This window comes from Rhizopus delemar, genomic scaffold, assembly GCF_000149305.1.
Source record: "Rhizopus delemar RA 99-880 supercont3.1 genomic scaffold, whole genome shotgun sequence".
NCBI classification, from domain to species: domain Eukaryota; kingdom Fungi; phylum Mucoromycota; class Mucoromycetes; order Mucorales; family Rhizopodaceae; genus Rhizopus; species Rhizopus delemar.
Genome location: NW_027137827.1, coordinates 4,028,937 through 4,044,393, shown reverse-complemented (window position 1 = coordinate 4,044,393; position 15,457 = coordinate 4,028,937). Strand labels below are relative to the sequence as shown.

The following is a 15,457-nucleotide window of genomic DNA, read 5'->3' as shown; positions in this document are numbered from 1 at the left end:
TTGAAACGATCATTGCTCTCAAGATTGCTCCGTTAAAGAGCATTGCGTTTATTCAATATGAAAAGAGGCCATCGGTCGAGCAAGCGATTACAGAATTAAAAAGATCTCATTTGGGTGGTGCTAAAATAAGGCTGTCCTTTAGAAGGATGCAGTTAAATATGGGTGCCGGAGTATATTACGTTTCTTCTTATCAACCTCAGGTTCAACCGCCCATCGTTCCTCTCCACCTCTACCCATCATCAATTTAGTATATCCTAGTCGACTAATCTCAGTAGAAAGGGAAAATGCATAATATTTATCTTTTTGGGAAGAAATAACTGATATATGGATCATTTAAGTGAAATACGAGTGTTTTTTTTAAAAAAAAAATAGGCGACATAAAAACGCGTCGTGAAATTTAAAAAATGGGATCGCATCAAAAAAAAAACTTTTTTTATCCTATTGTTCTTTTTGAAATGAAAAAATCCTCAAAGCAACAGCAAGCAAAAGGAAATACATTGTTCAACTATTTTCAAAAAACAAATGAAAAAAAGAAACCTGAACCTTTATCTTCTGTCATTGCCAGACATACATCAACCATAACGACTAAATCGATTACTACTATTACACCAAAAACAGAAGTAAAAAAAGCATCATTAAGCAATAGCAAATTGATAACAACAGCAACAACAGCAACAAAACCTACATTGAATAGCAACATTATCACAGCAGAGCATAAACCAACATTGAGTAATACAACATCATCGGAAACATCTCTAGAAAGAAATTACATTGATCTAACCATGGATGAATCGCCACCAAGCGGTCAGGGATCCTTCAAGTCTGCAGAGCATTCCGTGAGCATGACCAACAATTCGAAATTCAACAAGAAGGCATGGGCTCCCATCGACAGCCGACGCGGCCCACTTCGATCGAGCCAAGAATCATCACCTAGCCCACGACGCATCACACCTCAGTTCAACAAGGTTGTACCCATCAGCCGACCGGCCACATCGATGCCAAGGTACGACTGGTTGGGTGACAATGACGTGAAGCCGTACAGTTCCAACTATGTACCCTACAACAGCACCTCAACAAATGCATTTGAAAAGAGACCTAGAGTGCTGCCGTACGCCGTCAAACGACCTCTTGAGGATGAAAATTCAGTCTCCTTCTATAGTAACAAACGTCGACAGCCACCGACGGGTATCTCTTCCGATCTTTGGTCAAGGACAAATGATGTTAGGAAGCGAAGGACAACGAAAGAAGCTCCACTGGCGCCTCCGATGTCGAGCTACAGTGCACCTGCCACCTACCGACCCACCTTATCGGCTGAACAACAACGTGTGTTGGATATGGTGCTAAAGGATAAAAAGAGCTTGTTCTTTACAGGCTCGGCTGGTACAGGTAAATCTGTTTTGTTAAGGGCTATTATTGATGAAATGGAAACGATCTACGGCCCCATGTTGGCAGTGACGGCCTCGACGGGTATTGCAGCAACCAACATTAATGGTTGTACTTTGCACAGGTAAACGGGCTTGTCCTTTTTATTGATTTTCTCGCTCATGAGATATCTTTGTAGCTTTGGCGGTATTGGTATAGGAGAAGATAAGATAGAAACACTGGTTGAAAAGATTAAATATGAAAACAAAAAAGCACATGATCGTTGGACAAAGACACAAGTATTGATCATTGATGAAAGTAAAGAAAGACAGGGTGCTTTTCCGTTCAACACAACCTAACCATTTTGTGTTTAGTTTCAATGGTCGACGCAGTCCTCTTTGATAAATTAGAAGCAATTGCTAGAGGACTTCGTAATTCACAAGAACCTTTTGGAGGCATCCAAGTCATTGTCTCGGGTGATTTTTTTCAATTACCCCCTGTGAATCCTAATGGGCCCACCAAATTTGCATTTGAAGCAAATTCTTGGAAAAAGGTCATTACACAAACGGTGATGCTAACTCAAGTGTTCAGACAAAAGGACGGAAGTAAAGTATAGATGAATCACAAAAGGAGGAAACTGACGTGTTCAATAGCTTTTGTTAACATACTGAATGAAATGAGATTGGGTCGATTATCCCAAAGTGCCATTGATATATTCAAATCGCTTGCTCGTAAACCAGCAGGTAGTAACGAGATTGAGCCTACTGAATTGTAAGGAATTTGTCAATGTCGAGAAAAGCAACTTATGTTTTATTGTAGATACCCTCTCAGACGTGAAGTCGAATTGTCCAACAAGTTACGACTGGATGCACTTGGTGGGGATGTGATTGAATTTAAAGCGGTCGATAAAGGGGACCAAAGAAAGGTATCTCAATGCATGGCACCTGATGTCATCCAACTAAAGCTTCACGCTCAAGTGATGCTCCTGAAAAATTTTGATATCGACCTGGTCAATGGCTCCTTGGGCGTTGTTATTGGCTTCGTCGGTCGAGGAAACTACCGGTCGGAAAAGAGTGTTCAATTCCTGCGTACGCCCCAGCGTCAAAAGGAGACTTATCTTGAGGCCGGTGGTCGAATTGATATGAAAACGCCTTATCCTGTGGTTCGATTTGCAAGCGGAAGAGAGCTTGTGCTCGAATACGAGACCTGGTCCTTTGAATTACCTGGTGGAAAGGTCTTGGCTTCTCGTTCTCAAATTCCACTGATGCTTGCCTGGGCGATCAGTATTCATAAAAGTCAAGGGCAGACCCTGGATCGTGTCAAGGTCGACCTGGGTAAAGTATTTGAGAAGGGACAAGCCTACGTTGCCTTGTCTCGTGCGACGTCTCTTGATAGATTACAGATCCTGAACTTTGACCCTGCAAAAGTCATGGCTCATCCTAGAGTAACCGAATTCTATAAAACGCTGCAAACAGTGAATTAATCCTATTGCGTGTACATAAAACATACCCCCCCTTTTAAAAATAAAATTGTATTTCCTATCAAGACAGATTTTTTTTTCTAATAAATAGAAGCAGAGGGTATGGGTTTGTTCAACATGGCTTGAGAGGTTTCTTTTTGAAAAAAATTATTCCATCTATTGTAAAAATGAATTTTTACAGTAACATGTATGAATTTAAGTCATCAAACAGTAACTGAAGTACCCAAGTTAATATGCAAAAAGTACCGGATATGTCGTCATACAAAGAAAATGTGTGTATAAAAAATAAACATCTTTTATTAACCTATTTTCACTTGCTATCATGCTGTATTATTCAAGTTGGAAGTAAATACTTGGTCCATAGATGTCAATATAAATTCAAAATGTTCTTGCACCAACAACAACAAAAGTCTATGAATACTCAATCCTGTCTTCAAAGTGTACAGACGCATGCTTCAAAGTAAGGGGGAAGAATGATGGAATTCTGATCTGATGAAGAGAGATGGATCAGTATATCAGCTCCTACTTGGGTTTGATTCATACTGTATGCCGCTCCCTGCTTTTGAGTACACTTGACCTGTCTATTTAGGTCACACTGTATGAGCCATGAGGACTTTTTTTTTTTTTCTTTGTTTACAAGAAAATAAAATTTAATACAGGAAATCATACATTTTTTTTTTCCACTCCCTTTTCCCGTTCAACCCGATACCCTTATATAATGCAAAAAGAAGAAAGTTCAAGTACTGTTACTACTTCTTTACAAGTCACTGAAGTACATGCACCAACAGATTGTGACATAAAAGATCAAGTAAAAAGAGAAAATAATTAAAAAAAAATAGCAAACTAAACTTGCTTTTAAAGCATTATTTCCCATATCCATATAACCCACACTGTACACGCAACGGGTCAGTTTCTCCAGATGTCGATTCCATTACGAGTTCTGCAACCAATGTCGACTATTACAAACGACCTAGACTTACAAAACAAGCATTATGGAAGTTACCCAACATGCTCGAGACCTTTGAGTCCTTTCCGCCTTCCTTTCAGACCGAATTTCTCTTACAGCTCATCAAAAAGTCCTCCAAGAGCACACTTCAGTTGATGAATGCCTGGATCACACCGACGATGAAGCAAGACTTTTTATCTCGTTTACCACTAGAGATATCCAGACGGATCATTAGCTATCTAGACGCCTTCTCACTCAGCCGAGCGTCCTGTGTGTGTAGGCGATGGAAGGAGATCATTGGCAAGGACGACAAGACCTGGATGCGCCTGCTGCTCAGTGACGGATACACACTCGTCGACCCTCTGACCAAGCAAGCCTCTGAAGGATTCAAACAGCTCTACGGTCGACATCACACGCTTCAGCAAAACTGGCGAAAGGGACGAGCTCGTCAGACGAGCTTCAAGGGCCACGATAAATTTGTTGTGACCTGTTTACAATTTGATGATGAAAAGATCGTGTCGGGTGCGGATGACTCGCACGTCAATATTTATGATACGGCGACTGGCAAGAAGCGGATGACACTCGAGGGCCACGAGGGCGGTGTGTGGGCCCTTCAGTATGTCGGTCAGACCCTCGTGACCGGATCGACCGATCGAAGGGTGCGTGTTTGGAACATGGAGACGGGTAAATGCACCCATATCTTCACCGGACATACCTCGACCATCCGTTGTCTGCTCATCACACAACCCACACGAGAGATGCCTGCCATGATCGTCACCGGCTCAAGAGATTCCACCCTGCGTGTCTGGCGCTTGCCCGATCCGAACGACCCAGAATACTACGGCGAAGGCCCGAATCCTTACTTTGTCCACTCCTTGCTGGGACACAGACATTCGGTGAGAGCGATTGCCTCGCATGAAAATATCGTGGTGAGTGGTAGTTATGACAACACGATCCGTGTCTGGGACATTCAGCGGGGTCGTCTGGTGCACCTGATGGAGGGACATACCCAAAAGGTCTATTCGGTCGTGATTGATGCCGAAAGAAACCGATGCATGAGTGGCAGCATGGATTCCTCTGTTCGTATCTGGGATTTGGCCACGGGTGAATGTCTTCGACGTCTCGAAGGTCATACGGTCCTCGTCGGTCTCTTGGGCCTCACCAGTCAATACCTTGTCTCGGCCGCAGCGGATTCTATCTTGCGGGTCTGGTCTCCCGAAACGGGTATCTGTCAGCATGCCCTTTCTGGACATGATAATTCGATTACATGCTTTCAGCATGATGATCAAAAGGTCATTTCGGGTTCTGAAGGTGGATTGAAAATGTGGGATATCAAAACGGGTAAATTCATTCGAGATTTGATCACAGATGTCGATGGGGTCTGGCGAGTAGCATTCGATGAGCGTCGATGTATTGCAGCAGTTCAAAGGTACATCATTCCTCACTCTTATAACATGCTCACTCACACACAAAAAAAATAGGAAAAATGAGACTTCTTTTAGAATATTAGATTTTGGCGCTTACAATTTATAATTAAAATGGTTTATTTTGATTGGATAAAACAAAGCATTATTTCTATTACCAAAACAGCGTTTTCTGTTTCTTTTTTTTCTTTTTTTTTTTTTTTTTTTTTTTTTTTTCTTCTCTCCTTTTTTTTTTATATATTTTTCAAGATGCTTTCCAAGATGCCACTTAGAAAAAAAAGAAACTTTAAAAACTTGACACTTGAAAATTCACCTGTTGTAGTCAGTTCAACTGAGTCTGCCAATGTGGATAATAAAAAAGCATCAGCAACAGAACAAGAAAAACCGACAGATGCATCTGATTACAGTCAACTATATGAACAACTGAGTGAGTTGGAGATTGGACTTGAGATGAGGCTGGATCTTCGTCCAGAAGATTTCAAGTCGATCGATGAGTTGGGAAGAGGAAACGGTGGAACGGTGAGTAAAGTGTTGCATGTGAGAACGAATACGGTCATGGCCAAGAAGGTAGGATGAGCATGGTGATGAAGCAAAAGAGAGGAAATAGTAATCGGTCGATAGATTGTTCATGTTGATGCTAATATGAATGTTCGAAAACAAATTATGCGTGAATTACAATTTATGCATGACTGTAACTCGAAACATATCGTCAGCTTCTATGGTGCTTTTATGAATGGCGGTGATATCTCGATCTGTATGGAATATATGGATGCTGGGTAAATAATATAGTGCAAAGAGAGAATGAGTGAGAAACTGACTGTGTAAGTTTAGTTCACTTGATCAGATTTATAAAAAACACGGTCCTTTTCCACTGGATGTATTAAAGAAAGTGGGCTATGCTGTAAGTATAATAGACATGTAGAATTGTTTATAACGTATTGAATAGATTGTGGATGGTTTAATATACCTTTATGATGAACATCGTATCATTCACAGAGGTAACGATAGTATGAATGCTTAAGGGGGGAAAAGAATGACTGAAAGAAACAAAATAGATTTGAAACCTTCAAATGTCTTGGTCAATTCACAGGGACAAATCAAATTATGTGATTTTGGTGTGTCAGGACAATTGATTAATTCAGTAGCTGATACATTTGTTGGTACGAGTTCATACATGAGTGTAAGTAATCGTCATTTATGAGTATGGATTAATGAATTGGTTATTAGCCTGAACGTATTATGGGTTCACCTTATTCAGTTAAATCTGATGTTTGGTCATTGGGTATCACACTAATGGAATTAGCTTTGGGTAGATTTCCTTTCCCACCAGAAGGTACACCTCTGTCTATCTTTGAATTACTTCAACACATTGTGCATGAACCCGTACCAGAATTCCCACCAGACAAATATCCAAAAGATTTAACAGACTTTGTTTCTCAATGGTAACTTGATTTATTTATGTCTACTTGTGCTCATGCTTTATCATTAGCTTAACAAAAGATGTTAAATTAAGAGCAACGCCCAATGATTTGATGGTAAGATAAGATATGAACAACAAGGAGAATAAACTAATTGGCTGTGTATAATAGAATCATGAGTATCTAGTTTCTGCAGCAACAGAAAAAGTAGATCTTGTTAAATGGGCAAAGAGTATAACAAGTCCTCCAACTAGAGTTGATATTTCTAAATTACAGCAAAAATAAAGCATACACTCAGAATATCCGTTTTACCATTTTTCTTGCAATTTTTTTTTTTAAATAAGACTTGTTTCTTTTTTGGTATAGTAACTTAATATGTAAAAGAGGAAAAAGAGTTTTGGTGACGATACTATTATACCAGAGACATAAACAGATATCAACAACCACCTCTTTTTTTCAATAAAGGATCACCTGAAAGTTATACGTCATAAACAAAGCCGTATGTCATTGACGTAAGAGTTGCCAAGATACAGCTGTGTTACTTTAAAAGAACGAATATAAAAACCGATTGAATTAAGCTCTTCTTTTCTGATTTTTTTCATCATCTACTATTAAAATGAGCCAACAACAACAACCTGTTAATAACGTGATCGAAGTTCCAATGACTACCTTGACTCCCCCTTCTTATCCTGAAAACACAATGTCTACCGCTGCTACGAATGAACAGCCCAAGACAGAAACAGAGCAAGATCGTAAGTATCCATCTCTATCGTGCTCAAAACTCTTGATTTAATGATTTCAACATAGAACGTTCTATGCTCCGATTAAGAGGTGGTGGATGTATTACTGACTGTTTGGCTGCTATCGGCTGCTGTTGTATTTGTGAAGAATGTTGCTGTTAAACTTATTTTATTATACACAATATATTTATTACTGTTATTATTTTTACCCTATGAATAAATGAAAGCAAGCAAGTATTTCATAAAGCTTAAATTAAACCTCCTACTTTACTTTCAATATTAGCCAAAAATAGTGAATTTATTCTTCTTCGGAAACTCCGAAAATTTTATTTACTTTATGCAATAAATAAAGAAGCTCGGTGTCATTCAACAGAGGACACGTTAGATATACTTACGATGCAGAAGAAGAAAAAAAGAAAAGAAAGAATGGGAGGGTTTCTCTCGGCCAAGCACTTCTTGTTATGACAAGCATTTCTTGATATTTTGGAAACACAAAAATACAATTTACTGTAGCCGAATAGCCATGAAATAAATCAGGACATGTTCAAAGGGACCCTCCACAGTCTTCGTCACACACACAAAAAAGATCTTGATCGGGTCAACTATTTTGATATTTTTAGATGAATTCAAAGCCTCCCTTTTTTTTATATCTTTGTTTTAACCCTGAACTTGTTCGCATTGTGTCTTTAGTACTGCATTGCTCTGCATCTTGGATTGTTCTGATTTAAAAAGGCAAGAATAAAAGAGAGATGACCTTATTGACCTTTGTGCTATCTCCTGAAATCAATGGGTCACTTGGCAAAAAAAAAACCAGACACTGGTCAATTAAAATGTAGAAAAAGGAAAAACAAACAAATCAGGCATAAAAAAGGTTTAAAATTAGGTCATTCCTTGAGCTCTTTCTTCTTCTTTTCTTTCGAAAAAAGCTCTACAGTAAATCAAAATAAATCAGTTTATACTTGAAGATGGTAGAGGGAAAATGTCCAATGAAGATAGTAATGAAGTTTCTGTGCTTCAAATGGAAGTGGATGATCCTAATTTTCCATTTGGATTTGTGATGAATAGCTCGATCTTAAACCTTCTGAGAGACCAAAAGACGAGCGAATTGATACAAGTAGTAAATTAAAAAGCGACAATTCTTTCGAGAATGATGCTTCAACCCTCAGAACGCATCGCAAATATAAAACAGAAGATATGGGGTACTTTTTTTTTCTCGTAAATGAAAAAGGTATGTCTGTTCGCAGCACGGCGAAACACTTGAAGGTTCCTTCTAACACCGATTTTAACTGGCAAAAAAAAAAAAAAAAAAAAAAAAAAAAAAAAAAAAAAAAGCAATTGCCTTACATACTACGCTTATATTAAGGACATTTTATATGGAAAAAAAATTGCTGTCCATTCGGTTTTTATTTGCTGTCAATCGCTCTCAACATTTACTAGCTCAAACATAATTACAAGTCTCTGTAATGCCTTGCTTTGTAACACGATATAGTTTTCTGATATAAAAACGATGCTTTGTTTATAAAAGACACTTGACATTAGCCTTATAAAATTCCCAAACAGGTTAATAAGAGTAAATAAAATAGGCTTTAATACATTATTTTTCCTGTAATTCTAGTACAGAACAGTAGGTATGGTCATGCATCCACGTTATTTTAGCTACTGAAAATTGGGGTTCATTAACTTCTTTTTATAACTCAGTGCAACATAGTTACAGAAAATCAATTGCATCGAGTAAGAGTTAACCTTATTATTAAATTAAAAAGAAGGAGAAAGACAGAAAGAGGGTATATGAAAAAGAGCTTTAACATGAAAGTCACTTCAAGTTATAAAGTTCATTCAAAGGCTGCATTACTATAGAGCACGCAATTTTCTCCTTTAAAACATTAATTTCTGAAATTTCTTATTTTACAAAAAAAGCTAAAAGGAATTTCATTGTTACTACTCTGCCGCAAAGCCAATGAAAGTTGCATCCCATGTATAATACACTCTTGCAACAAATAGAAAAGAACGGTTCACAAGCTGAATATTTCGACAACTTGTTTTCTGTTTTCTTCAAAAAAAAAAAAAAACCTGCCTATTTGCTCCGCCTTTTTATTGACTTGCAACTGTCAAAATTTTCATAAATGACAACAAGGACAATATATCACGAGTAATATAGACTTTTTTTGAGTAGAACTAACCAAGAATGTTATATTATTTTCTTAGTGCAAATTGCACAATAGGATTAATTGTTTCTGATACAATCATTTCCTTTCCTTCTTTCTTTACCAAGCTAAACTATAGTCATCTCATTTCAGTGGCATACAAGAAGCCATTCCTACATAAGGTTGTGTTCTGTAAACAGCATGTCTTTCTTTCTGAATGCGGATAATAGGAATCTAGTTGAATGCTACTGATGGAGTCATGTCAAATGATGAATTAATGTACCGCCAAAGATAAATGAAAAACACGCTGTTTATTCGGTTTGCAAGCACCTTGCACATTCTAAGCTCAAATGTAACATTGAAGCTGATAGGCACGCTTCCTTTTTCTGAAAGAATGTTACATAGATCTTCCTTTTTCTGTTTGATTTGTGTAACAAAATTGATTATTTTGAAATCAATCATTTATTAAACAGAAATGCTCTTCTTTTCTTTTGGTCTTTATAACTAATAAAGTAGCGTAATGAAATAAAATATGATTTAGGAGTAAGATGGATGATTAAGGAGTATTAAAGATTATGATTTCAAGTCATCTAGTAAGTATATCATCATGAATATAAAAAAGAGTTAAAAATCATTGTAACACGTTAATTTACTCATCTCACGTTATTCTCTTTTTAGTGAAGCATAAACATATATATTGTATCTTTTTCTTTCTTTCATTGTCATCTATTCTTTCCTTTATTTTTACTATTTTTTTATCTTTTCCCTTTTCTTTTTCTTAATTATAGACCAAAAAAGACATATGGCTTACAACCGATTGCTGTTATTTGTCTGTATTGCCCTCCTTTCCATTCTATATACAGAAGCTAGTGAGGCTACCGAGCTCGAAAAACGAGGATCAAACAGTTGGTACTTTTCAAACTGGAACAAGTACAAGTCAGACACTATTGTTGGTTTGACCAGTCAATGGAACGAAAAATGGAAAATTCCAAAACATAGAGGTTGGCTTTGGGCATGGAGCGGTTATGAAGATTCAAACGCGGCTGTCAAGGATCCTGCAAAGAAAAACTCGAATGATTATGTCCTTCGTGTGAAATACAATGCTCACTCTAGAAACCCTGAAGGAAGCCTTACGGGTGGTCTTGGATTCTTGGCTGAACCTATCACGGTCTCAAAAAGAGCAAAGACAGTCTCTTTGCAATACAGTGTTTATTTCCCAAAGAACTTTGATTTTGTGAAAGGTACAGATCCAATTGCATGAAACAAGAAACTCATCTTTTTTGATAGGTGGTAAGCTTCCTGGTGTATTTGGTGGTAATGGTGAATGCACAGGCGGTGATGAATCAGGTTCTTGCTTTACATCAAGGTTAGAATTAAATAGGATCTAAACATACAGAATTAGCTAAGATATGAATTCATTAGACTCATGTGGAGAGATGATGGCTTAGGTGAAATTTATGCCTATCTTCCTCACAACAAACAACGCTCAGATATTTGTGATAACAAAGTCAATATCTGTAACTCAGACTATGGCTACAGTTTGGGTCGTGGTCAATTTGAGTTCAAAAAAGGTGCTTGGACAACCGTCCGTCAAGTCCTCACTCTCAATCAAGTCAATAAGCGTAATGGTCGCATGATTCTTTACGTGAATGGTGTTAAAAAAGTGGACATAAAGAATGTCGTCATTCGTACAAGCACCACACCCAATACCGTTGGCATCAGTAAAGCATACAAAAAAAATGAATGATTTTTATAATATAATTAACTCTATATTATCTTAGTGTTCCATACTTTCTTTGGCGGATCTGACAATACTTGGGCTACACCTAAAACCCAGTATAGTTACTTCAAGAACTTTAAGTTTCAAGTTAATTAAAAGTCAAATAAATTTATTATTTCCCAGCAACATGTACAAAGCGCTTAATCAAAAAGAGGAGTATTACTTTTTTTTAAAGGCTGATGCGTGTAGCTTAATATACGTTCATTTCCGTTCAATGTAACCAAGTGAGTTAAAAAAAATGCTTTATTTGTGCGAAGCGAAAAACAAAACGATAAAACAGTAATAGCCATTGATCAATGAACGTAAGATGATCTGAGAAGAGATAGGCGCACACATAAATAAGCAATGATCAACCCGTCTTTTATTAGATCCGTAATTGATTTGTCGTTGTAGTTCATTTTGCATTCATTTAGCTCATTCTACATTTCGCATGAAATCTAAAAGGACAGTAGAGCAATATTAGCACAAGTTTATGTTCGTATACACTGTTCTTCAGGGCCATAACTTTACTGTTACTCATAAAATCATTCTTATAAATTGCTTTATACATTGTCTTGTTCATAGAAAGTACAACTGTTTTATAAAATTCATAAGCTAAAAAAAACTTAGTCTATTATCATTCCTACCTACTAAATTTTTTTCTTTTATTATATGTACTCATTATTACTATTATTCTTATTCTATCTTTTGCACCTATTTTTCTTCTACTTTTGCTTAAAATTTTTCTTGCTTCTACGCTAATTTTATTTTTACTTTTGTACCATACTTTTCATTTTATTTGCATGAATTTTTTCTCAAAATTATACCAATAATTTCAGAATAAAGTGAATCCTGTTAGCTTGTTACGGTCTCAAGCACAATACGATGGTTTGTGATCTCTGTTAAGACACCCTCCATCGGGTCAAAAACTTTAGTTCCATTGTCATCGAAGATATTATCATTTCCGCCTTCATAGTAGAATGTAATTGTCATGGCACAATTTTAACTGAAAACAAAATATAAAAGTGTAATAGTCTTGAATGGTTCACATATAACTATATGTTTGTTGTCAATTAAGGTTAACCAACAATTATCATAACGACGACATCTCCTTCTAGGACGAGAAAATTATCTTAAGAATTATTTGAGACCGTCAGAACAAAATAGAAAATGATATTATGTTAAAATCTTCTTGAACTTTTATTTTATAGCGTATTTCAAAAATATATAAGAGCGAAATAAACGAAAAGTTTTAAAAATTAATCGAATTTAAGCTCGGTCAAAACATAAGATAAAGAAGTAAGGGAAGATAAATCATATACTACTTGTACTTGGTTGATTTAATTAATGAAGTTAGAAAGAGACTATTTTAAGCCAGGTCTCCCAAAATCTTTCAGTAATAAACTTGGACTTTACGATGAAATTACTAGCTTGCAATATAAAATTTAGGTTGAAATTAGGAATATACTATTAAAAGGTGTTATTAGCAATAATAGCTGAGACACTGATATAAAAAGGAGGCATTCCCTTTTTTGGGCATCTTTGAAGCGTACCAGAATATAATTTTTATAGGGAATAACGGACGTCCACTATTTGGATTTATCTAGTGTCAGCTTAGTTGATTCGTTAATATTTATAATAAGAGATGAAATGCATTTTTTTTTTTTTTTTTTTTTTTTTTTTTTTTTTTTTTTTTTGCTTCCAGAACGAGATAGAAGGATGAATAATAAGGCTTACTTGTATATAAGGATTAGATGCTTGCCATCAACAAAAAATAAAAATATGTTTTTGAGTTTAGGTCTGGTTTCTGTTAAATCTGACTAAGTTTGCCGTATTTTAATGACTCAATTTAAATAAGCAACAGATGTCAAGTACGTTCACACTTATAGTTTATGCACTTTTTTCTAAAATATGCTCCTTAAGGTTATGAAAGCAACTAAGTTAACAACACATTGTGACCACCTGGGGAGTTATAGGCATTAATACCATAAGTAGATACAAGGCAGCCGAGAAACGCAGACATATCAGCTGAGCTACAGTAGGTACCAAGTGTACTATCTTAAGATCCCAGAATTACTCAAATTTGAAAGATGGATGCATGCTGTTTTAATACGGTTTCACTAATCTTAGAGACAATAAAAAGTAGAGTTAATACAATCATCTATAATTAAGTATAAGTCAGCAAAAAATAAAAGTCAAAATACCTCAAACTTGATAAAAATAACGTACACAATACTATTTCAGAAATTTTTTTTTAAAAAAAAAAAGACTTAGATGGGGACGATATTAATCTAAAGCTTTGCACCATCAGATAAATACTTTTTATTACTGGAGGGTTAGTTATGAATGCAAGCAATACAATTTCTATAGTCGTTGATATTATTCATTACAGAGTAAATTAGATTAACCATTTCTATGGCAGCTAAACCACTCACCAACGCCATGAAGCTATTGAGAATTAGGTCTTGCCTTGGTGTCTACCTCAAGACACTTGTTAAGAACGAGGCTAACGTTGTATTTCAAAGCATCTTTCCTCTTGAATTGGGAAGCAGAGGTACAAAGAATAAGTCAGCTTTGCTCAAACATAACAAATTTGGTGGTATTATCTGCTTTACCATCGCTGTAGGTACAATTGGCTACCATCGTATTTGTTTCAAGCATAACAATGTCCCAAATGTCGCCGCCATTTTCCAGGACTGCTTGCTTTCTTTGACCGATTCCAGTAGCAGTGGCAGTACTAATATTTATGTCAGAGAAAAGAATAACTCTAAGGGATATGAAAAATATCACCTTTTAATCGCTCTGTATTTGAATAATTGAAAAAAAGGGAATTCACTCTCTATTTATACTTGTCTAACAAAAAAAGAATGAAATCATAAAGCCCAGCGTGTAAAAAAAAAAAGTTTAAATGGGAAAATTCATTAAAAGAAAGCCAAGCTACATATTCGTTTATTTAAATAGTTAATTTGTTTTGTCATACACTCAGTAAGGACTTTGCAAAGGAGCAAAAATCGTTCTTGCTAACGATCGGCATTTACGCTTCCATTACAGCTTTCAAAACATCAGCGATCGTGTGCTTGGGTGGGGCAAGTTCGATGACTTCCTTGCTGGTTGGAGTTGCAGAGAGTGAGGATTTACCTTGCCACGCAGCTTCGCAGCTAAGCAAAAGCGACGGCAAACTTTTTTCTGGGTAACCAGCCGTAGTCATGTATTTGATCCAACTTACATCCTTATATTCTACATCTTTCACTTTGACGCCAGCGTACTGTTCGACTATTTCCACCAATCGCCTTCCAGTAACGTCCTCTGGTCCGCTAAGAATGTATCTGGCTTGATTATGCGGAGTGGGATCGTCGAGGGCTAGGAAATGAGCTCCGATCTTGCCCACTTCCTCTGGGTCGATCACCCCCACAGGAACATCAGCGGCCAGTACAGTTTTTAATACCTCTTGATTTCCAGTCTTTTGGTACTGCTTGATCCAGCCTGCAATAGAATCGATTAAAACGCTAGTGAAAAGGTTTGCCTGAAGAGAGGTCCACTGTAAGCTCTTGAACTCTGGTTGACTCAGCTGGCTCTCAATTGCCCAGTGCGCACGGCCATAGTAGATTTGGCTGGAAGGGCTTACGCGGTCTGAACTTGTCGAAAGTTTCACCAAATACTTGACTCCAGCTTGCAGCATGGCAACATAAAGTGCAGATTCGTCCACAAATTGATCTGGCAAGTTGTGTGGTGCAACATACGCTTTAACCACTTCTTGTTCCTTGAGCCAATTAGCGTCGATTGTGGTCCAGTCTTTCTCTTGCATTTCCACAAGTGGTAAGCTGGCGAGCTTCTGGGAAGTAAGGTTATTCAAGGAGCGGGTCAGACCAAGGATTCGATAATTGTTATTCTTTGATGCAAGCAATTTAGAAAGGCTATAGACAACGCCCTTGCCAGTGTTGCCGGTTGCGCCGATGATAAGAATAGTGGGAGCCATATTGGTAGATTGTATGTTGATCTTTACTGATGCAGGTTAAATCCTTGGTATTTATATTGATCTGATTACAAATCAGCAGGCTTCGCAAACTATTCTTGATAACTTAAAACTAAGAAAGATTTACTCCGACAACGGGTTTAATGTTACTTCGCTTCTTCAAATGTCATTTATGCATGTTAATACATTCCATTTAATAAAACTAACAAAC

At 36.9% G+C, this 15,457-nt stretch overlaps 6 protein-coding genes across 6 annotated transcripts; 5 read left to right on the top strand and 1 right to left on the bottom strand.

The window, feature by feature from the left end:
* Window positions 1–782: 782 nt before the first annotated feature.
* Window positions 783–2,845, top strand: RO3G_01558 (uncharacterized protein; the record flags this gene model as incomplete). Its single annotated transcript, XM_067656149.1, has 5 exons — window positions 783–1,507; window positions 1,562–1,680; window positions 1,737–1,967; window positions 2,016–2,133; window positions 2,182–2,845. The coding sequence occupies 5 exons, from the start codon at window positions 783–785 to the stop codon at window positions 2,843–2,845; spliced, it is 1,857 nt and encodes a 618-aa protein (XP_067512250.1).
* A 715-nt stretch (window positions 2,846–3,560) lies between these two features.
* RO3G_01557 (uncharacterized protein) lies at window positions 3,561–5,321 on the top strand (the record flags this gene model as incomplete). Its single annotated transcript, XM_067656148.1, has 3 exons — window positions 3,561–3,650; window positions 3,704–5,129; window positions 5,299–5,321. The coding sequence occupies 3 exons, from the start codon at window positions 3,561–3,563 to the stop codon at window positions 5,319–5,321; spliced, it is 1,539 nt and encodes a 512-aa protein (XP_067512249.1).
* Window positions 5,322–5,662: 341 nt separating this feature from the next.
* RO3G_01556 (uncharacterized protein) lies at window positions 5,663–6,658 on the top strand (the record flags this gene model as incomplete). Its single annotated transcript, XM_067656147.1, has 6 exons — window positions 5,663–5,779; window positions 5,834–5,988; window positions 6,044–6,113; window positions 6,159–6,210; window positions 6,268–6,392; window positions 6,440–6,658. 6 exons carry the CDS (start codon window positions 5,663–5,665, stop codon window positions 6,656–6,658), a joined length of 738 nt encoding a protein of 245 aa, XP_067512248.1.
* Window positions 6,659–7,246: 588 nt separating this feature from the next.
* RO3G_01555 (uncharacterized protein) lies at window positions 7,247–7,532 on the top strand (the record flags this gene model as incomplete). Its single annotated transcript, XM_067656146.1, has 2 exons — window positions 7,247–7,382; window positions 7,438–7,532. 2 exons carry the CDS (start codon window positions 7,247–7,249, stop codon window positions 7,530–7,532), a joined length of 231 nt encoding a protein of 76 aa, XP_067512247.1.
* A 2,784-nt stretch (window positions 7,533–10,316) lies between these two features.
* On the top strand, window positions 10,317–11,390 carry RO3G_01554 (uncharacterized protein; the record flags this gene model as incomplete). The annotated part of the gene is made up of 4 exons (XM_067656145.1): window positions 10,317–10,755; window positions 10,802–10,880; window positions 10,937–11,235; window positions 11,296–11,390. 4 exons carry the CDS (start codon window positions 10,317–10,319, stop codon window positions 11,388–11,390), a joined length of 912 nt encoding a protein of 303 aa, XP_067512246.1.
* A 2,804-nt stretch (window positions 11,391–14,194) lies between these two features.
* RO3G_01553 (uncharacterized protein) lies at window positions 14,195–15,249 on the bottom strand (the record flags this gene model as incomplete). Its single annotated transcript, XM_067656144.1, has 2 exons — window positions 14,195–14,210; window positions 14,312–15,249. The coding sequence occupies 2 exons, from the start codon at window positions 15,247–15,249 to the stop codon at window positions 14,195–14,197; spliced, it is 954 nt and encodes a 317-aa protein (XP_067512245.1).
* Window positions 15,250–15,457: the final 208 nt, after the last annotated feature.